At 44.2% G+C, this 27,015-nt stretch overlaps 1 protein-coding gene across 2 annotated transcripts in view; it reads right to left on the reverse strand.

The window, feature by feature from the left end:
- The window catches only part of plxna4 (plexin A4), a 630,201-nt gene that overhangs the window by 242,549 nt on the left and 360,637 nt on the right, over positions 1-27,015 (reverse strand). For both annotated transcript variants that reach the window (XM_060842703.1, XM_060842704.1), the window contains exon 6: positions 230-353. In XM_060842703.1, the coding sequence (XP_060698686.1) occupies positions 230-353 (124 nt within the window). The remainder of the gene's footprint in view (positions 1-229; positions 354-27,015) is intronic.

Raw genomic sequence — 27,015 nt, forward strand, 5'->3', positions numbered from 1 at the left:
TCAGGCAGCATCCTAATGAATCTTTATTGCAACCAACTCTGAGACAGAAACATCACTCTCATTCTTAAACTAACAGTCAGCCTTTAACTTCTGCACGGTACCATTAGGAAATATGTTTTGGACGAATCCAAGGAAAACAGAATATTTAAGAAGGGTATGGATTCCTGCTCCCCCCACCTAACCCCACCCCCAGCCATCTCTCAAAAACAGCTGGGTGATTGGCACTCACCGGTACGCTGTACTGTGACACAGAGATGTTGCTTGGGCTCACTGTGAGAGTGACACACTGCTTGATGTCAGACGCAAACCTTCGGAGTTCTGTGGAACGCTTACACTTATCTTTCCTCGTACACCTGCAACACAAAATGAAGGGAATTGAGTTAGGAAGCCAGCAGACCGTGGGCTTAAGCCCCATCCATTTACAGTCAGCCTGAAACCTTGGATAATACACAAGGGTCAATGGCAGTGGCCTCACGGATACAGTACTGACTCATAATCCAGAGATCCAGAGTAATGTTCTGGGTAATCTGATTATTCGATTCATTGTTATGTACCTAAGTACAGTGAAAAGCTTTGTTTATGAGCAGTACAGGCAGATCATAGTAAGTAAGGACATGCAGACCATAAAGTGAGAAAAAAAACTTCAGATAGCTTATGTCACACTAGGCAAGATCAACATTAGCAAGATCAGCATTATTTAAAGTGAGCAAGTCCATTCATCAGTCTAATGATGGACAGGAAGCAGCTGCTACTGAACCTGCTGGGGTGAGTGTTCAAGCTTCTGTATCTCCTGCCTGATGGAAGAGGCTGTAGAGCATTACTAGGGCACAATGGGTCTTTGATGTTGTTGGCAACAAGCCGTGTAAATGGAGTCCATGGATAGAAGGTTGGCTTCCATATTGATCTGGGCTATGCAGACCACCTTCTGCAGTTTCTTATGGTCCTGGGCAGAGCAGTTGCCATACCAGGCTGCTATGCACCTGGACAGTATGCTTTCAGTGCTGCATCTGTAAAGGTTGGTGAGAGTCCTTATGGATATGCCAAATTTCCTGAGCCTCCTGAAATAGAGGAGGCATGGTTGTGCCTTCTTAGTAGTTCTGGAATTGAATACTGGTCCCAGTTTCCTGGTCACCATCACCATCAATTGTCTGGTTCACTGCTGACCTTTAGGGAAGGAATTCTGCCATCCTTACCTGGTCTGGTCTACATGTGTCTCCAGACCCATTGTAATGTGGTTGACTGTTAACTGCCCTCTGAATTGGCTGTAGCAAACCATTCAGCTCAAGGGCAATTAGAGATGGGCAAGAAATGTTAGCCTTGTTGTGACAATCTCAGAAAGGGAAACAAGCAGAAAAAAAGAGAGAAAAAACAATTAGATAGAACTAATGGCCCCCAAACCCTATGAAGTAACAAGCATTCCTCAAATCAAATTCCTTTTCAATGAGCCAAGATTTGATGAAGAGAAAGATCTCCCTTTGAGCACTTATCGAGTTCCTCAACAACAACATTAACATCCATTAATACAGCGCCTTTAACATAGTAAAACACAGGCTGTTACCAAATGAAACTTGAAACTGAGCCACATGGGAGATACTAAAACCAGCTGTCAAAAGTTTGAACACAGATAGATATTAAAGAGTGACTTAAATGAAGGGAAAGAGAAACCTTGAGGAGATGGGGTTTACAGAGGCGATTTCAGAGTGCAGGACCCATGCAGCTGAAGGCAGGACTGCCTGTGATGCAGTGATTCAACCAGGGAATGTTTAGAAGTGCCATATTGGAATAGTACAGAGATTCCGCAGATCTGTAGACTCAATGAGTCTTATTGCACAGAAGAGGCCTTTTGGCCCATTGAAGCCAATCCACCCACCACTGAAAAAGTTTCCAGAGAAAGGAACAACCAAGGTCATGGCGGAATTTTACAGCCTCATGCAGGTGGATTGCAGATGGAGGAGGGAACATACAATTCTGAGGGTTACCTCCCTCCATCCTCGGTCATGTCTCAATTTGATGTGGTCAATTAATGGCCACTTCCTGCCCTCTCTGATGTGAAGGAGGAGTGTTTGATGGATGGGGCAGAAACCTGGCAGGAGATACAGAAGCTTGAACACTCACCACAACAGGTTCAGTAGCAGCTGCTTCCTGGCCATCATTAGACTGTTAAATGGACTCGCTTACTTAAATAATGCTGATCTTGCCTAGTGTGACATAAGCTATCTAAAGTTTTTTTTTCTCACTCTGTGATCTGCATGTCCTTACTTACTATGATCTGCCTGTACTGCCAGGTGGGAAAGGAAGACTGCTGCCTCCTTCATGGAACACCCCACTTCAATGACTGGGGGTCCCACCTCGTTTTGATTAGATCACAAGGTTTCTGACTCTTGCTGTACACAGAGACATAGTGAAGTATACACAATATTTAAATATTTAGGCGCACACTCGAATCGCCATTGATACAAAACTACTAACCAAATGTATGAGAGTACAGAAAGACAGAATCATACTGATTTGTTATGATGCAGAAGAAAGCCATTTGACCCATCATGCCTGCACTGGCTGATTAAAAGAGTATCATTACATGGTGCCAATCCCCTGTTTTTATCTCGTGCTCTTGCACATTATTTTAATCCAAATAATATTCTCTGCATGGCTCAATTGCACCCACCTCCACCACATTTCCATTTCATACCCTAACTACACACTGAGTGAAAAAGATTTCCCTCACTTCACCTTTCTTCTACACGTCTCTTTGTATCTAAAGCCTCTTAATTCAATTCAACTTTACAAGCAGGAAAAGTTTCTCCATGAATACTCCATCCAGCCCACTCAGGATTTTGAAACCTTGACCATATCTCCTCTCAGCCTTCTTCTCTCTAGGGAGAACAATCCCAACTCCTTCAGACTACCCTCAGCCCTGAAATTCCTTATCCTTGTAAACTATTTCCGTATTCTGTCTAATGTGTTCACATCCTTCATAGAATGTGGAACCTAGAACTGTACACAATACTGAATTCTAACAGTGCGAGATATACAAATTCAACATCACCTCCACACTGTGGGCGGCACGGTGGCACAGTGGTTAGCATTGCTGCCTCACAGCCAGAGACCCGGGTTCAATTCCCCCCTCAGGTGACTGACTGTGTGGAGTTTGCAGATTCTCCCCGTGTCTGTGTGCATTTCCTCTGGGTGCTTCGGTTTCCTCCCACAGTCCAAAAATGTGCAGGTTAGGTGAATTGGCCACACTAAATTGCCCGTAGTGTTAGGTATAGGGGGGTGGGTGTGCTTCGGCGGGTCGAAAGACCTGTTTCCACACTGTAAGTAATCTAACTCTTATATTCTATAGATAGACTCGACTCTACTGGAATAGATGGGTGCATGATGACTGGAGTAGGAACGATGGACCAAAGGGCCTCTTTCAGTGGGTAAACTCAAAACAATTGTTTTCCACAGGGCAGTTTTGACATGGCGTTAGGAATGTGAGCACGGCCTGTAGCCATTAATGGTGAACTGGCTGCAAGGATTTGCAAGCAGCAGACTTTATCGGCAAGAGTTACATGCAGTCATCCTCAGTCATACATTCAAAAAGGTTAAAAAATTGATTCAGAAGGAACCAAAGGGTTGTGGGTTCAAATCCCACCTGAGAGAATTAAGCACAAAATCTATACTAACGTCTCTCGTACATCACTGAGGGAGTGCTACATCATCACAGATGTCAGTTTTTAAGATGAGACATTAAACTAGGGCCCCCAGCTGCCCTCTCAGGTAGCCAGAACAGATTATACCTAATGTAGGGCGGGAAGTTCTTTCTATGACTGAGATCAATCACTCATTGCTTTGTGTGGGAGCTTGCTGTTCACAAATTAATCAGTGAGCTTCCTACACTGCACCAGTGAGTATTTTTCAAAAGTACATCAATGGCTGCAATATGTTTTAGGACGGCCTAAGGATGTGAAAATCAGGGATATCTACTGAAACAGATTTCGTCCTAAAATTTTTTACTGATTTTTTAAAATTCATTCAGTCGCGGGACATGGGTATCGCAGGCTGGGACACCATTTAATGCCCATCACTAGTTACACTTGAGAAGGTGTGGTGAGCTGCCTTCTTGAACTGCTGAGTCTATGTGCTGTACGTACACCCACAATGGCTGAAGGAGGGAATTCGAGGATTTTGACCAAGCGACAGTGAACAAACAACAGTATATTTCCAGGTCAGGACAGTGAGTGGCTTGGAGGGGAACTTGCATGTGGTGGTGTTCCCCTGTACCTTTCAACCATGTCCTTCTAGATGGCATGGCTGTGGGTTTAGAAGGGGTGCTGTGCAAGGATCTTTGGTGAATTTCTGTAGTGTACACTGTTGCTACTGAGCGTCAGGGTGGAGGAAATGGATGTGGTGCCAATCATGCGGGCTGCTTTGTCTTGAATGGTGCCAAACTTCTTGAGTGTTGTTGAAACTGCGACCGGCCAGACAAATGCAGAATATTCCATCACAATCCTAACACGTGCCTTGTAGATGATGGACAAGCTCTGAGCAGTCAGGGGGTGAGTTACTCGCCACAGTATTCCCAGCTTGTGACCTGCTGTTCTAGCCAGTTCAGGTTCTGGTCAATGGTAACACCCAGGATATTGCTTTAGTGATGGTGATGCTACTGAATGTCAAAGGGGTGATGGTTAGATTCTCTCTCATTGAAGATGGTCATCACCTGGAACATGGTCAGAATGTCAGATTTATTTGGATTTACATCATTCAGTGATTGTCTGGTCTCTGATTACTCAGTTATTGGGAGATATGGGCCAGTAACTGTGTCTTTTGACAGAAGCTGCTCGATCAGTTCTGGAGTTCCAACATTTTCTACGTTATTTTAAGTTCCAGCATCTGCAAGGGAACAAATTCCAAAGTCCTGATCAAGAAGATCCCAAATTCAACCTCCAATCATAATTGACTTATCTACAGGAACAGGATGGATCTGTTTTCCAACTCCATTTACCAGCTGAATAAACTGAATTCCCCTGAATTCGGTCACCGTTTATCAGCAAAAATTCCCAGTTCAATCCCAACTTAACACAGCTACCACTCTTCTGTGGTCAACATCCCAAGGTGAGGAATTGAAATATTGAGCCAAATTCCCCTTCCCACACAACATATGATGCAAAAAGCAATTGTGAACTTGACATCAGAAAGCAATTGATCTTTATTAAATAAATGCTTTAAGGGATATGGAGGTGGTTAGGGATTGAAATGAGGTCACAGATCAGCTATGGTCTTGCTGAACAGCTGAACAGGCCCAAGGAGCTTAACAGTCCACACTTGCCCTTACATTCTCTGAGAATGGCTAGTGACTTGTGTTGGTGAACTCTCTGAGTGCTCCATAAATCACTGTGCAATGGATGTTTGTGCTCATGAAGCATTACACAAGCAGGAAGCTAATGACTTCTGAAGGGGGCGGGGGGGCGGGGGGGGGGGGGGGGGGGGTGGTTGGAATGCGAGTAGGAAGGAGAGAGGAAGGAAACGCAAAATGTTCCTTCAGCTCCAGAGGCTGAAAGTGCTCAAAACCAGAGGGACCCATTGCACGAGTATCAGCATGTGAAGAGAAGGATTCCGAGGCTGAAAATTCTCAGGAGTGCAGTTAAAAAGTACATTTGTACCAGCATTAGCCCATCTTCACAATACAATCAGGGAGACAAAAGCCCTTTTAGATGAAACTACTTTCCCATTATCACTGCATGAGGGAGTCTCATCTTGATTGAACGCTATGCTCACGTACTGCCTTTAATTCCCCACATGCCCATCAGATCTACCTCAACAGTTTCACTTGTATCTGATTGCAATCCAAACAGCTATGGATGAAAAGACATAGCCACCTGGTTAGGGACAATGCCCTTCTACCAGATCAGGGACTGGTGTTAACCCTTGCCTCTTCCATTTGAAAATGCCACATTCAACTAGCTGTGAAATAACAGTTCCATAAACATCTCCAATCACTCAGCCAAGTAACAGTCTGTTCATAAAAGGCTCAACAATACGATTTTAAGCAATTTGTAAAGGAAGCAAATGTAATGTGAGTAAAAACCTTTTTCACCCAGTGAGTTGTTAGGACCTGACTGGACTGCCTGGGAGTGTGATGGAGGCAGATTCAAGCAACACAATGAAAGGGAATGATCAAATGTTTATTCTAATAAGAACAAATATGGAGGATTACAGAGAAAAGGCAGGAGAATTATCATTCAGGAGAAATGCAGATGCTAGAGAGTCAAAGCCAAAAAGTGTGGTGCTGGAAAAGCACAGCAAGTCAGGCAACATCCGAGGAGCAGGAGAGTCGACATTTTGGGCATAAGCCCTTTATCAGGAATGCGGAGGGGGAATGGGGCTAAGCAACCCTCCAACTTGGTACCGCCCTCTTGAACTCCTCTCACCGTTCTCACTATCACAATCACCTCCTACCTGTATCCACCTATCACCTTCCCAGCTATCTTCCCTCCCAGCCTCACCCCACCCCATTATCTATCTTTCAGTGCCTCCAACATTCCTGATGAAGGGTTTATGCCTGAAATGTTGACTCTCCTGCTCCTCAGATGCTGCCTGACCGGCTGTACTGTTCCAGCGCCACACTTTCGACACTAATTATCATTTAGATAGCCAATGTAGCTCGATGGGTCAAATGACCTCCTTCTACACCACAACAATTTAGTGATTAGCTGAAGAACAAAAGAAGAAATTTCCACTTATATAGCGTCTTTCACAGCCTCAGAACATCCAATGGTACTTTAAAGGCAACTATGTATTTTTGGAGTGTTTTGACACAGAGAAATTCATGTTTTAAAACAGTAGGATTTTTCATAGGGAAAGATATCAGTAAAAATATCATAGAATCCCCATTGTGTGGAAGCAGACCAATCGTCCATCAAATCCTCACCAACTCTCCGAAAAGCAGCCCACCCAGATCCAACCCATCCCTGTAACCCTGCATTTCCCATGGCTAATCAATCTAGCCTATACATCCCTGAACACTATGTGCAATTTGGCATGGCCAATCTACCTGATCTGCACATCTTCGGACTGCGGGGGGAAACCACAGCACCCGGAGGAAACCCACGCAGACACGGAGAGAACGCGCAAACTCCACACAGTCGCCCCCGAGGCTGGAATTGAACCCAATCCCTGCTGCTGAGGGGTAGCAATGCTAACTCTGAAGGAAAGCTGGGAAAATGGAGTTGAAGACCAGATCGCTCATGAACTAACTGAACAGTGGGACAAATATTGAGCAGTCACCTCCTGTTCCTATGCTTCATTTTGCAAACCAATCATGTCTGGGGTCAGTGCACCTATAAAACATGTCAAGTCCACATCTTGTGATCCACACTGGCCCGAGATATTTTATTACAAAAAATATAATTCCAACCACCTCTGCTGGATGGCGGATGACATTAATAACCGAATATTAGTAATGCTGATTTCAATAAATTTCCCAAAATTTATGTTAGCATGGCAGAATTAGCTGCAGAGAGCGGCAGATTAAAGCACCTGATTCAGCACCCGGAATATTAACTCAGCAACCCCTTCCTTTATTGCAGGCTGTTGAAAAGGATCAATTGAGAGAGAAAACAAGAGAAGAAATGAAAAATAAATGCCTGAAGGAAAAGTGGAAATGAAAAAAAATGAGGGAGACAGAAACAAGAGCAGGAAGAGTGCGAAAGCAACAAAGGAGCAAACCCGTGATGAATATTTGTGCATTTTAAATGTGGCGACTCAGGCAGCAGGAATAAAGGACTTCAGTTACACGGAAAGGTTGGGAGAATGCAGGACTGTGCTCCTCCGAACAACAAGGTCAAGGAGAGATTTAATAAAGCTATGGGGTTTTGATGGAGTCAATTGGGAGAACTTGTTTCCAACAGCAAGCTCAAATTAAAGGTAATTGGCATAAAATCAAGGGGATGTAGATGAGGAGACTTTTTTTTAACAAAAGGTACATCTGACCCATGATTCCCTGACCCTCAAGAGCCAGAGACTGGAAGTACGCTGAAAAAAATTGTCATAAGAATATAAGAACAAGGAGCAGGAGCAGGCCATCTGGTCCATTGAGCCTGCTCCATCATTCAACAAGATCCTGAGTGATCTTTTTGTTTGACGCAGCTCCACTCACCCGCCCTCTCAACATAATCCTTAGTTCATTTATGCTCAAATCTCTATTTATCTTTGCCTTAAAAATATTCAATGAGGTCGCCTCAACTGCTTCATTGGGTGAAGACGTTCCTTCTCAATTCAGTCCTAAATCTGCTCCCCCTTATTCTGGGGCTATGCCCTCTTGTACTAGTTTCAACCACCAATGGAGCTGAAAATGTGTTGCTGGTTAAAGCGCAGCAGGTCAGGCAGCATCCAAGGAACAGGAAATTCGACGTTTCGGGCAAAAGCCCTTCATCAGGAATCAGCATCTGCAGACCTCACTTTCTCCTCAACACCAATGGAAACAATCGCTCTGCTACTATTCCCTTTCTAATCTTATATGTTTCTATAAGACCACTCCCTCATTCTTCAAAATTCCAGAGTATAGTCCCAGTCTACTCAATCCTCCCAACTTCAGTAGACAATTCACAGGCATCTGGAACCCTCTGGAAATATTCGCAACCTAAGAGTTAGAGCCAGAGACTTTGGAAGTTCCAATGCATACCAGTAGTTCACCAAGAAATCATAGAGGGATTTTTAACCTGCTCCAACTCCTGCCTCACTATCAATGGACACAAAATAACTCACTGAGTGACCTCAGCCCTGATGTGACCCATCCTCCACACTGACCTCCTTCACACAAAAACTCCCACCCGCACCAAACCCCCCGTCACGGCGATATCCCCTCAGACTCAACCGCACCTCACGCGACACTCCTTCACTCTGACCTCCCCTCACATATTAACCACCCACACAATGAATCCCTTTACACCGAACCCCCTCTTCATACTGAGACTCCACCTCACACAGATACCTACATCACACCAACTCCTCCTGACACTGTGATTCCCCCTCAACCTGACACCCTCACATCCTGACCTCCCCCCAACAAATTTCAACCCCCTCTCACACAAACTCCCTCTTCACACTATGAGGTATCCCCCCCACACCGACACCCCTCTCATACTGAGACCTTCCCACACACTGAGAACCCCTCTCACACTGACACCTACCTCACTCCCCTCACCTTACCTCAACCCACCCCCTCATACTGTGACCACTGCCCAGCCTATCTCCACCTCTCCCCAATCCCACACATCCATCCCCTCATCCCCAATCTGAACTCAACCTGACACGCTCTGCCCCCCCGATCCAAACCTCACAGCTGTTCTGACCCTTCAAGGGCCAGACTCAATGACCCCATCATTGTTACTTATGACGTTGCCCCAGGATATTACCATCTTACCCTCCTGGCCCTGCTCAGGTCAACAAGCCCCCCCAGTAAACACCACCCCCTGCACCCCCACCCCACACTAACACAAAGTTGACCCTTGCATCCATCGCACTTCACTCTGGACTCAATTAACCCAATCCTGATGTCCTCACTCCACACCTGACTTCAACTCCTCGAAATAAAAAGAAATACTGTTGGAGGAACTCAGCTGGTCTGGCAGCATCTGAGGAGAGGGAAGCAGAGTTGATGTTTCAAGTCAGACATGATTTTCTTCAGAACTGAGGAAAAGTTGTATCAAACTCAAAACTGTTCCTCCGTTAAATCTGTTTCTCGCTCCAAAGTCACTGCCTATCATCTGACTTCTCCGGCAAGGCCTGTTTTATTTCAGATTTCCAGCATCTGCAGTGTTTTGCTTTTATTGGAATGCCCACTCACTTGATGGGCCACCTCACCCACTCCCCACCTCAGTCTCATTCATTCACGAACACGCAGTCAATGTCCCGCAGAACTTTCGCGTGTTACAAAGTGAACGAACTTACACAGATAATCACTGCTATTAAACAAAAGGGATGTGGCCAGGCATTGCCTCATTGTTCTCCAATTCTGGACTGGATTGGATTTGAAGGCCAGCGCACGTTTTTGAAGCCTCCACTGTTGGAAACCAAGTAAGGAAACACAGGGAGCAGATGTGGGGTAAAAGAGCAGCTATGTCAGCAGGTAACACCGTACACAGTGCTGATTGTGCTTGGGTCATTTGAAGGGCAGTAATCCAGAATTTGTGTTTCATTTGAACATTTCCCAAAGTGTGGATAAAAAAATGGAACTGGCTGCCACACCGAACAGTTGTAACAAAGATGCTCAAGTAGGGTGAGGCAGCTCAGCAAGTAAGGGAGAAAGAAACAGAATGATACGGCGAGATGTGGGAGTAGGGTCATATGGAGCACAAACAGAATCATTGATCTGCTGGTTTGGTTCATTCCATTGGTACATCATTACATAGTTAGTATGAGAAACCAAGCCCCTGCTGGGGTCCTGCTTTTAAAATCAAAAGTCCTTTTACTCACCAGGAAATACATGCAGTATTAACTAAACTAGCAAGTACTTGATGGGTTGAATGGCCTCTTCCAGTGCTGTAAATTACTCAAATTAGACTGCTCTTTCAAGGTACAATGGAATGAATGGCCTCTCCCTTGTGCTATGGGAGGTGCTGCCTGTTCTTTGCACATGTGAAGAGGGAGGGCAATAGTTCACCAGCTCCTCCTGAAAGGTTCCTCTTGCCCTCAGCCTATCCTTCTGCCCCGATCACTCGTATTCCCACCGTGTCAGCAGGCTGGCTGCACCAGGACTGCAGTCTGACATCAGTAAAGAGCCCTTCTCAAAGCTGATCTCGGAGATGGGTGAAAATCTTAAGATGGGGAGAGGAAACTAAGCTGCAACATTGAGCACCTTCTAGGCCATGACTAACCACATACACAGATCTCTGCCCATCGTGTGGAATGAATCCATCCATCAGTCAGCCACCCAAGCAAGTTTTCATTACATTTCATTGAGCAGCTCAATCACCTTCAGCCATCTCCAGTAACACCAGAATGCCTCCTGAGGGTCCCTTTCATGCATGGCATGTGACAAGTCAACGGAATTTAAGAAAGATCTGAGCGTTACAATGTCAAATGTGCAGCATTAGTGGCTACAGCAATCAGTGCCGACTGATTGCAGATAGTCGGAAAAAACTCAATACAGCATCTGTCACAAGAACAGAGTGCCTGATTATGGCCAAGGAGGGACTTATTGAAGTGCTGTCAGCGTTACAGTGCAGGCAACCTAGTGTTCCTTTTGCACACAGCAAGATCCCACAAGCCTCATTCCTGATGAAGGACTTTTGTTTGAAACGTCAATTCTCCTGCTCCTCGGATGCTGCCTGACCTGCTGCACTTTTCCAGCACCACACTTTGACCTAAGATCACCCAAGGCCCTGCCTTCCCCCCACCCCCACCCCAGTCTAACAATAACTGGTACACCTTCTCTTGAGACGCTGGTTGAGGGTTAAGTATCATCTGGGGCATGGGGGGAAAATGCCCACTTTGAAGTAATACACATGTGATCCTCCATGCCAATTAAGGGGGACAGAGTCTCGGTTCGATATCTCATTCCAAAGCTAATAGCGCAGCATTGCTATGGTACTGCATAGGCAGTGCCAACCAAGATACAGGTTCACCTGAAGTCATGAACCAAACTCACTGGGAGTCCAAGATGCTCCCACCAGGAACTTGGTGCAATAGAGGAGATGTCAAATATCGATGAAATTTGACTAATAATGACAAGTGACCACTATGTCTCAACAGGATATGACCATTAACTGCTGCACAGACAGTGATGGAAGCAAATGAAAGCCATTATCTATTGACAGGTTAGATGAGAGTAAAATCACAAATTGTTTCCTGTCACAGCACAATCAAATCCTCTGGAGGTACATGCCCCCTCCTCAGATTTGGATCTTGTGGAAAGGTTTAAGGGAGCTTCTAGACCTTACTGATGCTGGCTTCTTCCACCTACCCATGGTCTCTGGTCTCCATCAGCCCAACTGACTGCATGTGGAGTGTCTCATGGATCATGGCCTACCAATACAATGGCTCAAGTTTCGATTGAAAAAGTGAGTGTTAAGGAGCTTCCAGGGTGAGCTCCATGTGGTCAATTGGCATGGAGTAGGGTAGGTGTCTCTGACAACACCCCAGGAAGCTCACAGCAAAAGAGGGCCTGTGCTGAAGCTGGAATCAAAATAAATCAAGTGGGTTTCTCTCTTTCTTTCTCTCTCTCTATATATACCTCTCTCTCTCTCTCTACCATTCTTTCTCTCTCTCTACACTAGTGTCTCCTTTCTCTGTCTCTCCTCTCTGGACTCACTCCATCTCTTTTCAGTGGTCTAACTCTCTCTCATTCTCCTGATCTTTCTCTCCGTCCCACATGCTCTCTGTCCGAAATGCTGGTTGGTAATAGCCTGAGCGTTGCTGCTGTATGTACCACAGTATTGAGATTGCCATCCTGTGAATCATCAGTCTCCCAAGTTTCATTACATCCTGGTTATTAACTGCGGGATGCCAGATATAAAAAACACTTCCTCCAGTATTTCTTTAAAAAAAATGAAAATTTTCAAATCCTTTCATGGTGAAATCAGCTTTTATTAGATTCAATTGAGCAAATCCTTTCTTTATTTACTGACCTATTTACAAATCTGGGGTATTAAAACTCTAAATCTCACAGTTCAATCATTCCTCACGTAATCTCACTTTGTTAGATCAAATCTCTCCTACTGAGCACCTGTTCTCTTTTAACTCTGTAGAGATTGTGTCTATAGTCAGAGCTGAATATGTTAGACCTTCAGAAAAGAAAATCCTTCAAATTAAAACTTGCAATTTGGAAAATTCTGTCACTGATATTGAATCAATTCTTTTAATGCCTGTAGACACAGACACGCCATTCTAACAATTTGGCACTTATTGGAATGTCTGTTTTAACATGTGGCAAGCCTTAGACCATTTTCAATTTTGGACTGGACTTCTAAGTAGCAAGTGACATCCATGCAATAACCATTTTCCACAATAGATAAACCAACTCTGTGGAATCTTCAACAACATGAGTATTGCCAAATCTCCGCTGAAAATGTGTTGCTGGCTAAAGCACAGCAGGTTAGGCAGCATCCAAGGAATAGGAAATTCGACGTTTCGGGCATAAGCCCTTCATCAGGCTTATGCCCGAAACGTCAAATTTCCTATTCCTTGGATGCTGCCTAACCTGCTGTGCTTTAACCAGCAACACATTTTCAGCTGTGATCTCCAGCATCTGCAGACCTCATTTTTTATTGCCAAATCTCCCACCATCATTACTCTGGTGTTACCATTAAAGCTGAACTGGACTGGACCAGCCATTTAAATACTGCGGCTCAAAAACCGGGTCAAGGACTAGCAATTTTACAGCAAGTAACTCAGCCCCTGGAGTTACAAAGGCTTTCCAATATCTACAACAGAAGAAAATGATACAATGCATTCCACTTGCCTGGATGAGTGCATCTTCAAGAACACTGAGGAACATCAACACCATCCAGGACAAATGGAGCTGGCTTAACTGACCCCCCCATCCACTATCTTGACACAGTACACAGTAATCGTAGTGTGCACCATTTCGAGATGCACTGCAGAAACTCACCAAGGCTCTTTTTGACATAAGGTAGTAGAAAGTGAGGACTGCTGATGCTGGCGATCAGAGTCGAGAGTGTGGTGCTGGAAAAGCACAGCAGGTCAGGCAGCATCCAAACAGTGGGAGAATCGACGGTTCAGGCATAAGCCCTCATTCCTGATGAAGGGTTTATGCCCAAGTCATCGATTCTCCTGCTCCTCAGATGCTGCCTGACCTGCTGTGCTTTTCCAGCATCATACTCTTGATTCTTTTTGACATGAGCTTCTTCCAAACCTGCCATCTCAGCGTCAATTTATTGAGGAGTGCTAATGAAGAGCCAGACACCAGATAAGAATATCTTCGGAGCTGCTCCTGTTGTAACCTTGGCAGAAGGGTCATGGAAAATCTCACTTCCTCACTTCTGAGACAAAGCTGCAATCCCAACAGATCTGAAGATACTTCCTGTCCATAGCCATAAGAATCGGGGTTCGATTCCCGCCTCGGGTGACTGTCTGTGTGGAGTTTACACATTCTCCCCGTGTCTGTGTGGGTGTCCTCCAGGTGCTCTGGTTTCCTCCCACAATCCAAAGATGTGCAGGTTAGGTCAATTGGCTATGCTAAATTGCCCATAGCATTAGGTGCATTAGGCAGGGGTAAATATAGGTTAGGGGAATGGGTCTGGGTGGGTTACTCTTCGGAGGGTCGATGTGAACTTGTTGGGCCAAAGGGCCTGTTTCCATACTTTAGGGAATCTAATCTAAGTCTGGAGAAGCAGGGAGAGAAGCAAAGAAAGAAAGAGGTTGATATAATGCAAGGACTTGTTGTGATTGAGATTATTGAGAAAGTATTTAGCATTGTCTCAGGTCATTCCTCTGTTCACTATTTCAATACAGGCGTTCATCCATTTATTGTTGGGCTGTGCCCCAGCACTAGGGGGAGTGTTTCCTTCACATGCGCAAGTTGAATGTCAATGTCTGTGAACAAAGTGCAAGATGTTTTTCAATGCAGCTTTGTTTTCTGCCACTGAATTATGCATTTCTTTTTCCAAGATGGTCTTTCATAATTGTCTCCATTACAAAATCAGTTCACTGGTGTGTCTGTGTGGGGTGGGGGGACATGGCTCAGAGGGTAATTATTTAATGTTTGTTGAAAACTTATTGAATACAAGGTGAAAGGAAAGATGCTTGTCTTCTGCTCAATAACCAGCTAGTGCTTTTAATTGTGGAGTTTTGCCATAGGTTTAAACAAACATCAATCAAGTAAATATTTAAGAACACAAGAGTCACTTGCCCAATAACTGAATTGTGTTCATTCTTCCTGCACAAATCCTTTGCAACTTGATCAAATAGATTAGATTCCCTACAGTATGGAAACAGGCTCTTCGGCCCAACAAGTTCACGCTGACCCTCCAAAGAGTAACCTACCCAGACCCCTCTGGCTAATGCACATATCATTATGGGCAATTTAGCATGGCCAATTCACCTGAGCTGCACATCTTTGGACTGTGGGAGGAAACTCACACGGTCAAGGGGAGAATGTGCAAACTCCACACAGACAGTCACCCGAAGCTCGGGAGCTGGAATCGAATCTAAGTCCCCGGCGCTGTGAGGCAGCAGCGCTAACCACTGAGCCACCAATATGTTATACGTATTTATTTGTAAAACTATGATTTAGTGGACAAAGTTGCAATCTTGCAGTGTTAAAGCAGCCTGGGAATAGATTGACATGTACCCACTATGTTAGTGGGGGAATTTGTACATGAGCCAGTGGCTTATTAAATTATGAAGGGCACAGATAAGGTGAATGACAAGGGTCTTTTCCGGGGGAGGGGGTCAAAACTAGGGGACATTTTTGAAGGTGAGAGGAACAAGATTTATAAAGGACATCAGGGGCAGCATTTTTACACAGAAAGTGGTTTGTGTGTGGAACAAACTGCCAGAGAAACTCATGGGCGCAAGTACAGTTACAGTGTTTAAAAGACATTTGGATAAGTATATAAATGTTTGGAGAGAAACGGGTCATGCGCAGGTAAGTGGGGATTCGTTTGTGAACATGGGTGGTATGGACTGGATGGATTAAAGGGTCTGTTTCCATGCTGTATGACTCGATGGCTACAGTACAGCATTCTTGTTAAGGACTGCTGAAGCAGAGAAATGCTAGATCAACCGCTAATCTCAGTCATAGAGTCAGCATGGAAACAGACGCTTTAGGCCAACACATCCATGCTGACCAGATATCCAAATTTAACCTAGTCAACTTATCTTTCAGACTAAACCGATATAACTCATGAGAGGGATAGAGAAAGAGAAAGGCATGAAAACAAAGAGAGAGAGAGCAATAATGAGAGACACAAAAACAGAACCCTCAGGATGGAAAGCCTTTGAAAAAGAGAATAAGAGAACAGGAAAAACTTAAAGAGATGAACCACAAGAAAGCCAAAGACTGAGAAAGAAAGACTCTGAGTAAGTATGGACATTCATGTGTGAAATATAAAGAAAATGCATAAGAGGGAAAACAATCACGTGAACTGTATTGGAATAAAGAGAGAGAAAAGAAAAGTGCAGTGAAACAGGTTGGGGAGAGATACAACATTAAAGACAAATGTAGCAGGACAGATACAGAAAGTGAGAGACAGAGAAGTTCAGGAGGACAATGATGCCAATATCTAAACAATTTCCATATCTTGTGAAAATCTGATTAAACAATTACATAAACTTCAAAATTAAAGCCCATGTTTCATGAAAATGAGAATAAACTCACAATTTATTAATCTTGAATCCTAATAAAGATAAGGAATCAGGAATTATTGAATATAATCAGCAGAGAGAGCTTAGGGCAAGTGAATATCGCAAAGAATTTAAGCAACTTAGATTTCTAATCAAATTTTACATATTAATATTAATGTTAGAATTAATTTATGTTCTCATATATATGTACATACACATACTTCTAATCTTAAACAGATGCTGTTTTGTATCTTCATGTTTTTCGCTTGGAGAATAAGTGTGAAGTCTGGGAAGGATTTGCAAACTGATTAACACTATGAACTCTGAATGTTTGCTCCATGGCCCGAACCCTCTGTATTCTAATCAATAGAATGAGTTGGTTCCTGTACAGAACGAGGGTTTGACTGCTTCAGATCAGGAACATCCCACTGAGCATCGATCCCAGAACTCCAAGCCAGAACCTCCATCTCCACTGTTCAGGATTTGTACCCTCGCTGTACCACGAAGCCAGTGTTTCTCCCAGTCCTTAAATAGTTAACAATTCATCCTCAGAAATGCTTCAAACTCTTCACCTAATTTAAATGAATTTGCATCATCACTTTGATGCTGCTATTACGTTGGCAAAGAGCAACAAGGTGACTGCCTTGTCAAGCTGATTTGGGAGTTTTGATTGAAAAACAGGAATATTGCTCAGGACACTGGGAGAAATCCCTGTTTTCTAAGTAGTTTGTCCTGAGTCGCCTAATCCACCAGAACCATATTAACTGCCAGCAGCAGGAGGGAAGAATGAATGGCAATTGGAGACTTGCTTAATACAACAGATGAGAAGGAGGTTTTGAACTTATAAAGGATCTGATTTAATAAATGACTTTGTGAATAATGATTAAATGTCCCAGGGTCTAAAGCTTGAAGACTTAAAATGGTAATGATTTGTAAATAGACGAGTACAATGATTTGCAAATTCATCTCCAGCCAGATCTGACTTATAAAGAGTCCCATGTTGGGATTTGTTAAAGTTCGTGCTGCAGTATCTGTTGTAAAGCTGATGATTGGGTTTAATAATCCCTTCCTTCGCTGGAGCCAAGGAAGGGATTGATTTAAAGAGGTATCGACAGCACGCTGCAGAGTAACCTGGCAGCATTCTTTTCTTTTGCTGAAGGCCTTGCCTCATGCTGAAACCATGGTTACAGGGTCATCAGCAAAACTCTGCTGCCTCTTTCCTTTGCTTTTGCAATGTCAGCAAGCGATCTGATCATGGAACTGAGATTGACCTGGCCCACACAGACACTGCCCCCATCCAGATCTGTTCAAGCTGGACTCTCTGGGTCACACTGGAGCATTGGTTATTTTTCTTCTTAAAATATCTGCTAATTCCCTTTGTGTTGCAGCTTAGATGACCTATTGCTCCTTCCTGACCGTTATTCAGACTGAGGTCGAACAATTAGGAATCGCTTATGCCTTGGTGTCAAAGGTCATGAATTCAAATCATGTTAGGGACTTGAGCACATCCTCTAGACTGACTTCTTCAGTGCAGAACTGCGCAGTGTTAGAGGCACAACATCTCAACTGCCATCTCAGGTGGACACAAAAGATGCCATGACATTACAGCCGGATAGCTTTGAAAAAGAAATCTGAATTTTCAATTAATACCTGACAGACTAGCGCAACAAAGTCTCACATTGATTAGAATTAGAATCCCTACTGTATGGTACAGGGCCCAACAGGTCCACACCAACCCTCTGAACGGTATCCCACCCAAACCCATTCCCCTACACTTACCCTGACTCATGCAGCTAACCTACACATCCCTAACACTACGGGCAATTAGCATGACCAATTCACCCAACCTGCACATCTTTGGATTGTGGGAGGAAACCAATTTAAGACTTTTACTCTAAAAAGGAAAAGTCAAATCGCCATAGTCCCAAAGGACCACAGGGTTGCTTTCTCACCAGAGGGAGATGACTGATGGCAGCTTAACCTGAGTGTTACCACTCCTCAGGCAAAGGAAGAGATTGATAAGGAGGGGCCTTCATGGTAACCAGCTGTGTTTTATTGCAACAGAAGACTAAAATCAGCTTTAAATTAGAACAAATTTTGTCAGCAGCTCTTTTTCTTCATTAAGCTGATGTGGACGTTGCAGGCTGGCACCAGGATTGATTTCCCATTGCTAGGTTTCTTTGAGGAGGTGCTGGTGAGTTGCTTTCATGAACTACTGCAGTTCATGTGCTGCAAGTCAACCCACAATGCACTGCAGAGAAAATTCCAAGATGTTAATAGTGAAGGAAACGGCAATATATCTCCACAGTAGAACGGTGAGAGGCTTGGAGGGGAACTTGCAGGTGATGGTTATATGTTTTTGCTGCTCTTGTCTTTCTCGATAGTTGTGGTCATGGATTTGGAAGGCGCTGTCTGAAGATCTTTGGGGAACTTTTGCAGTGCGTTTTGCAGACAGTACAAACTGCTGCTTTGTCCTAGATGGTGTCAAGCTTCTTGAGTGTCGTTGGAGCTGCACCCAACCAGGAGCAAGTGGGGAGTATTCCATCACACTCCTGACTTGTGTCTTGGAAATGATGGACAGGCTTTGGGGAGTCAGGGTTGAGTTGCTTGTTGCAGTATTGCTAGCTCTGACCTGTACTTGTAGCCATTGTATTTTTGTTGGTAGTCCAGTCTGGTCAATAGTAATCCTCACGATGTTGATAGTGGAGATTCAGTAATAGTAACACTTTTGAATGTCAATGTATAATGGTTAGATTGTCTCTTTTTAGAGATAACATCCAAGCCTGGATATTATCCTGATCCTTGCTGCATTTGGACATGGACTGCTTCACTAGCTGAAGATTCAGAAATGGTGATGAACATTATAGATTACATTAGATTATAGATTACTTACAGTGTGGAAACAGACCCTTAGGCCCAACAAGTCCAGACCAATTCTCCGAACAGCAACCCACCCAGACCCATTCCCCTACGTTTACCCCTAACCTGCACATCTTTGGACTGTGGGAGGAAACCTACGCAGACACGGAGAGAATGTGCAAACTCCACACAGACAATTGCCTGAGGCGGGAATTGAACCCGGGTCTCTAGCGCTGTGAGGCAGCAGTGCTAACCACTGAGCCACCGTGCCGCCCCTGATGTAAAATCATCAGGGAACATACCTATTTCTGACTTTATAATGGGGAAAGCTCATCGAAGGAGTTGAAGATGGTTGGGCCATGGACACTACCCTGAGGAACACCTGTAGAGATGTCCTGGAGCAGGGATGACTGACCTCCAACAACCATAACTGTCTTCCTACATGCCAGGTATAACTCCAACAAGCAGAGAGTTTTCCCCCGATTCCCATTGACTTCAGTTTGTCTCGGGCTCCTTGATACCACACACAGTCAAACACTTTAGCGTCTTCTGATCTGTCTTCAGTGATGGCAAGAGTCTTTTCCAGACCTGACAATTTCTGTATTACTCATAGGTTTCATAACAAGTTGAAATCTCTGCCACCACACTACTGGCTTCGCTCTGGCTGTATATTTGGCAATGTGTTAGTATTCATGGTATATCCTTTCCAAAACGTATTCCCAAAGGAAAGCTGGAATAAGTCATCTTCTGTCACATACTAATAAGACATCTATGATTGTAAAACGCTGTCAGTGCCGAAAGTACATACTGTCAGCCAATGCTTGTCTGGCTATCCTTCAATATAAAACTGGCGAGTTGAAATGCTCCTGCTCCTGTCAAACTTGACTGAGCCTCTCTTGGCATGCTGGCCATTGTTAGATTGCAATCGCAAGAAACATTTGTATGCCATTGTTGGTATTCTCTGCAGATTCATTCTTCCCTGTGGGTTGCCATGAGTCCAGGAAGCCTAATAAGCTTCCTGATTGCTCCTTGACCAGAATCAATGGGTGTGAAGCTGGAAAAACACAGCAGGTCAGACAGCATCCGAACAGCGGGAAAGTCAATGTTTCGGGCCGTTTCGGATTTAGACCTTCCAGTCCTGGTGTCCGACCCTGTCACCTCCCTGACACTGATCAGCAAAAGAAAACCACTTCAATTTCTTGCCATTGGATCCCATGAAGGGTAAATCCTCAACCCATGACCTTTTGGATCTAGGGGTTGCCAAGCTCCAATTGGCTGGGAGCTCCGGGCAAGGCACAACTCCACAGTCAGAGCCTGAAATTCACCAAGAAGCTTTGAGTTAACTGGACACTGGGTGATCCTGCAAGTCATCTCAGTGCCGAGGGAGAAGTGAAGTGTCAGCCACAATTGAATGCACCCATCTCCATACTTAGCTTTGAAAACTGGAGAATCGTGGCCTATGTTCTTAGTTCCATAAGCATTCAAGCTGCTAAATGAGCAAATGTGACTCCTGGAATATATCTTTTATAGAATCTCCACAATGTGGAAACAGGCCATTCAGCCCAACAAGTCCACACCAACCCTCCAAAGAGCATCTTACTCAGACCAATCTCCCTAGTCTATCCCTGTCACCCTTCATTTCTTATGGCTAATGCACCTAACTTACACATTTCTGAACATTATGGGTAATTTAGCATGGTGAATTCACCTAACTTGAACATCTTCGGACTTCAGGAAGAAACCAGAGCACCCGGAGGAAACCCACACAGACACAGGAAGAACACGCAGACTGCACACAGACAGTAACCTGAGGCTAGAATTGAACCCAGGTCCCAGGCACCGTGAGGCAGCAGTGCTAACCACTGAGCCACCATGCCACCTCTCCAATTTAAAGAGAAATCTTTAGTTCAGCTCAAACCAAAGTATACATCCCTTTGAATGGTCTAGCTCGCAATCCTTTAATTTGGGGCTTTCTTTATCATTTATTCATTCGTACAACTGGAGGGGGGAATGTCGCTGGCTGGGCCAGGATTTATTGCCCGTCCCTAGTTGCCTCTGAGAAGGTGCTGATGAGCTGCCTCCTTGAATTGCTGTAGTCCATGTGTTGTAGGTTGACCCACAATGCCATAAGGGAGGCAATTCTAGGATCTTGACACAGCGATAGTGAAGGAATGGTGAAATATTTCCAAGTCAGAATGGTGAGTGGCCTGGTTGGAAACTTGCAACTGGTGGTGTTCCCATGTATCTGCTGCCCTTGTCCTTCCAGATGGTAGTGACTGTGTTTTGGAAAGTGCTCTCACTGAATCTTTGGTGAATTTCTGCAATGCATCTTGTAGATAGTACACACTGCTGCTACTGAGCGTCATTGGTGGAGAGAGTGGATGTTTGTGGATGTGGTGCTAGTCAAGTGGATTGCTTTGTTCTGGATGGTGTCCAGCTTCTTGAGTGTTGTTGGAGCTGCACCCATCCAAGAAAGTGGGGAGTTTTCTATCACACACCTGACTTGTGTGTTGCGGATGGTGGACAGACTTTGACGAGTCAGGAAGTGAATTACTCACTGCAGTATTCCTAGCCTCTGACCTGCTCTTTTAGCTACCGTGTTTATAGAACATAGAACATAGAAAAATACAGCGCAGTACAGGCCCTTCGGCCCTCGATGTTGCACCGACCGAAGCCTACCTAACCTACACTAGCCCAATAACCTCCATATGCTTATCCAATGCCCGCTTAAATGACCATAAAGAGGGAGAGTCCACCACTGCTACTGGCAGGGCATTCCATGAATTCACAACCCGCTGAGTAAAGAATCTACCCCTAACATCTGTCCACTTGAGTTTCTGGTTAACAGTAACCCCAGGGTGTTGATAGTAGAGGATTCAGGGATAGTAACACTATTGAATGCCACTATTGAATTGTCTCTTATTTAAGATGGTCATGGAGGCATTTGTGTTACACAGATGTTGCTTGTCACCTGTTTGCCCATTCCTGGATATTGTCCAGGTCTTGTTGTATTTGGACACGGACTGCTTCAGTACCTGAGGAATTGTGATTGGTGCTGAACACTGTGAACATGATTGGTGAACATGCCCACCTCTGACCTTACGATGGAAGGAAGGACCTCTTACCTTTATAACAAGATTAGACAGAAGTATCACTGAGTCAGGGCTTGGGAGCAAAACAAAATCAATGGAAGAACTGACTCGGTTTGTATCAGACCTGCTGACCGAAACCGTCATTCTATTTTCTTCTTGAGAGATTGGTAGTTACAGCAACAACTCTGGCTGTCTTCAGTCACTCACTCCTGATCCTCACAGAATGCTTTTCAGGCCACACTGGGACCTGTTCCAGACTGCCAGCTTTTATTAACTGGTGATAACAGTCAGGTTTTGTGTTGTTGTTGGAATTATTGAGAACTCTGGGCAAAGAGCCAAGGCCCATTGTCCAGGACACCAGCAAGGTTGCGAAAGAGAAGACGCAGGCTGAGATGGCCTGATGCCCAGAGCGTTTCAAAGGAATTCTCAGGATATGAAGCTTCCTTGCATTACATCTGCAGTTAGTAGCCACAGATTTGCCAAGAAAAGATGTGTGCTACAAAAACTGGCACTAATTTATATTTGATGGTCCCCTATGTAATCAACATAAAGAGGACCGGTGTCATTTTAAGCTGGAGTAGGTACACTGCACAATAGGAGTGAGAAGCCCTTCTCCCTCTGCATGTAAAATTCTTCTGTTAAGCCACTCACTCTCCCACTCAAAAGTCACCAAAATCTACAACACGGCGTAGTTGTTTGGTTCTGGTTTCTCCTCATTCTCTGCCAGCAAATTTATCAGCATCTGCCAATTTGTGTGCTCCCCTCCCCCAAGGGTAATTAAACCCTGAATGACTTCATGATATTCTCATGTATAGCAATTAGACTTTGTCCGCTTAAAGGGGCCAGCAGTCAGAAACATGGATCTGCTTTAACGACAATTCCATCGATGTAGGGTTCAACAACGTGACATTGAGAGGAGAGTAAACATCAAACTTTTCCAGATTTAAAACATCCCAAAGTGCATCCCAGCGAAGAACTTTTAAAATGTAGTCAACGTGATTACATAGGCGAAGTCCCAAGCCAATTTGCTTTTAGCAAGGTTCCAGTGAGAATCACGTCGTGTTAATCATCTTTTTGGCGACGTTAGATGAGGGATAAATGTTGGTCATCAGCTCCCACCCCTTCTCTGATCCCTCTGCTTTTTCACAATAACACCACAGCATCTTTCACACACTCACCCCAGCATGCAGGCAGCATCTCTGTTGAACGTTTCATCTGAACAATACATCTGACAGCGCTGCACTCCCTCTGTGTCAGTGGAATTGTGTAAAACACGGCTGGAACTCAGATGTTTCTGACATTTGAAACGCACACAGTCAGAGTACACTCTCATTTAGTTCGGTCCTCCTTTAAGGAGGTTGACGAGCAGTGGTGGATGGAGAGTGGGGGAGAGCAGGGCATAAGGTCGCTTCCAGCAGCTCTTCAGTATCTCGCCCTAGGGCCTTTCATTAATTGTCAAGAGCCATTTAACCATAAGAACGAAATACACACTGGCCCTCATTTACCATCTGTATGTAAAAGGACTGACCTCCTGCTGAGCTACTGGGGCTTGGGAGGGAGCTGAAATTATGTTTTCACTCAGCAGTTTCTTCAGCCTTTCCATTTCCAACATGATCCAATTGTTGACTCAGAGGTTCCCAATTGCCTTTATGTAGGACATGAAAGATACTGTATATACAGTTCCAGACTCAAACTTAAAAAATCAGAACAGAAACAGTCCATTTGATCCTTCAGGCCTTATCTGCCACTCAGTAATTTTGGCCTTTCAAACTCAACATTCCCATCTCTCCCCGATCACCCGGACTCCCTTGCCTTGTAAGAATCCTTAATATAACATCCTTACTTTTATGTTGAGTTTTTCATTGTAAAGGATAGCATCCCTTTTGCTATCATGCTGCGCCCCGAATACTGAACTTATTCTGACTCAAGCACCACTGCCTTAAAAGAATTCAATCACCCCACCTCTACCGCCTTCTGAGGCATGGTGTTCCAAAGCTGTACCATCCTCTGAGAGAAACTTTTTCTCATTTTCTCTATCCTGAAAGGGTTGATCCCTGGTATTAAAACAGTTCTTGACTCACCCACAGGAAGAAACATCCTTTCACATCCAGCATTCATGATCTTAAGCACTTAATCAAGTTAACCCTCACTTTTGCCATCTTTTCCTCATAAGACCATCCACTCTTTCCAACTATTAATGGGCTGAAGGGTCTTTTTCTGCTGCAGACCTCTATGATTCATTGGCAATGACGCTATCAATCTAGGAAGCCTCTTTTGAACCACCTCCAATGCATTTACATCCCTCACTAGATTAGAAGACCAAAGCTGAACACAGTATTCAAACTGTGGCCTCACATTCTCTTGCATACATCTGAAGTTGAATATTCTTACTGTTGTTCAGTTACTCGTAATAAAGGATAACACCCCATTCCCCTTCATGCTCTATCTGAGTATGAACTTACTATGATTCAAGCAGAAGAATACCCAAATACTTCTATACTAGCCACCCACCCCCACCAGAATTCTGCTGTCATTCTTTGTTTAAGTAATATTCTGCTTTTTTAATCATTTCACCAAAATGAACGACTGCACATCTTTTGCATATTCTTCCCCTCTGCTAGATCTTTGCTCACTCCTTCAATCTACTTACATCTACCTGCAATTTTCCTCTGTCCCCTTCATGAATTTTGCTACCTATCTTTGTGCGGTCTGCAAATTGAACAAATATCTCTTCACTGTCCCCATCTAATGGTTGATGCAAATTGTAAAAAGTTGAGACTACAACACAGGCCACTGTGGGACTCCAATTGTCACACAGACAAAGACCCATTTGTGCACACACTCTGTTTTCTGCAAGCCAGCCAATCTTCTATCCATGCTAATATATTGCCCCCTACATTTCCATAATAAAGTCTGAAGTGGCACCTTACCAAATGCCTACTGGAAATCAGAGTATAGTATGTCTACAGGTATCCACTTACTCATAGAACAGGTTACCCCCTTAAATAATTCTACTAAATTTCTTAATCATGATTTCCCTTTGATGAAACTATGCTGAATACACTGGAGCTTTTCTAAGAGCATGGCTATAATCTCTTTAATTGACAACATCTTCCCCATGACAAATGCCAAGCTAACTGGCCTTTAGCTTTATATCTTCTGCGCTACTCTGTTCTTGGTGAGGGGTGTTATATTTGCTGCTTCGCAGTCTGATGGGATCTTCCCTGTATCTAGGGAATTTTGGAAAATTAACACCGATGCATCAACAGCTCATTAGCAACCATTTTTAAACCCCTAGGATGAAGTTCATCTGGACCTGTTGACTCAATCAGCCCATTGCTCCATCAGTTTGTTTTGTAGTTCTCTCGTGATTGTCTTCTTGCTACATCTATTCAGCACCACATGGTCTAATGTAAATTATCGAACTTGAAGTGAAGATGCTGAGCTTCAGTATCCATATGAGCAGTTCAGAAACACAAACCACTGTAGCTTATAGTGTTAAAGTTAACCATTAGCAATTAGAAGCCTGAAGTCTCCTTGTGAAATTCAAGTTGACAATCAGGAAGCTACAAGGATGCTGGTTAGAAAGCCAGTCAGAACAATGGTCTGTGGAGAACACACCCAATGAGGAATTCAGGAGAAACGTCTTCATCCAGAGAGTGGTTAGAATGATAGAATCAAATACAAATTCTCAACTTGCCTTTCTGGGATTTGAACTCATGGTCCCTGGAAGACAAGCCCAGCCCTACAGATGATGAGGCCATTAATTTAACAGTAAACTAACATCCCTGATGCATCAAGGACTGGTTCCATTCACTGCAACTACCTATCCCTGCAATGCAAATAAATGAATGTTACTCCTGCTCTCTCAGCTGTATTCCTCACAGAATAAGTACACAGTGCATTATAATTACATGGACAGTCAAGCTGCTGAACCCCGTCAGGGGAAAGAGAATGAATTTCCATTACACAGTGCTTGAGGCAAACTATGTGCTCAGCTCCAGCAGTCTGCTCAATCGGAACAATTCTTTAATGGGATGGATATTGTACAAACACATTGGCGATCTTCATGGGAGGCTCTGTAATCAATCATAAAAGCCCAGACTCAGATGTGTCAAGGCTCAGCCTTGGAAACCAATGTCGAGGTCTCGCAAGAAATTGGGTGTATATCCCAAGCAGAAGGGTAATAAATGGGGCGTTGACACCAGGGGAAGGGATGTCAATGACGGAATGCATCTGAAACCCTTTTCAATGTTCACTGTGCCTGGTATTGTGCTCACAGCCTTGGGAGGTTGCAGGAAGGCAGACAGAAGCTGACCTCTTTGGGATTTGGGCTATTTTTCATCATCTGACCATCCTCAGGAAGATGTGCGTATGGTTACTGAATGAAGTTAGGACTTGCCCCATTCCTGTGTTGTTATCTCCAAGCTTAGTCCTCCATTTTCTCATTTACATAGTGCTCCTTGCTGACATTATCCTAAAATGATGCATCATTTTCCAATCATGCCGTATTGACACCCAGCTCTATCTCACCACCACCTTGCTCAATTCCTCCACGGTCTATAAACTGTCAAACTGCCCATTTGACATCCAACGCTAGATCAGGTGAAATTTTCTGGCAGTGATGGTTTGGAAAACTACAGCCACTGTTTTTGGGTCCTTGGTCAAACTCAAAGCCCCTCACCACCAACCCCATCCCTCTCCCTGGAAACTGTCTGAAACTGTTCATGCTTAACTCCAGGTGAGTTCCCAGTCTCAGGCTTGTGCAGGAACT

Source organism: Hemiscyllium ocellatum, chromosome 23 (genome assembly GCF_020745735.1).
Source record: "Hemiscyllium ocellatum isolate sHemOce1 chromosome 23, sHemOce1.pat.X.cur, whole genome shotgun sequence".
NCBI lineage: Eukaryota > Metazoa > Chordata > Chondrichthyes > Orectolobiformes > Hemiscylliidae > Hemiscyllium > Hemiscyllium ocellatum.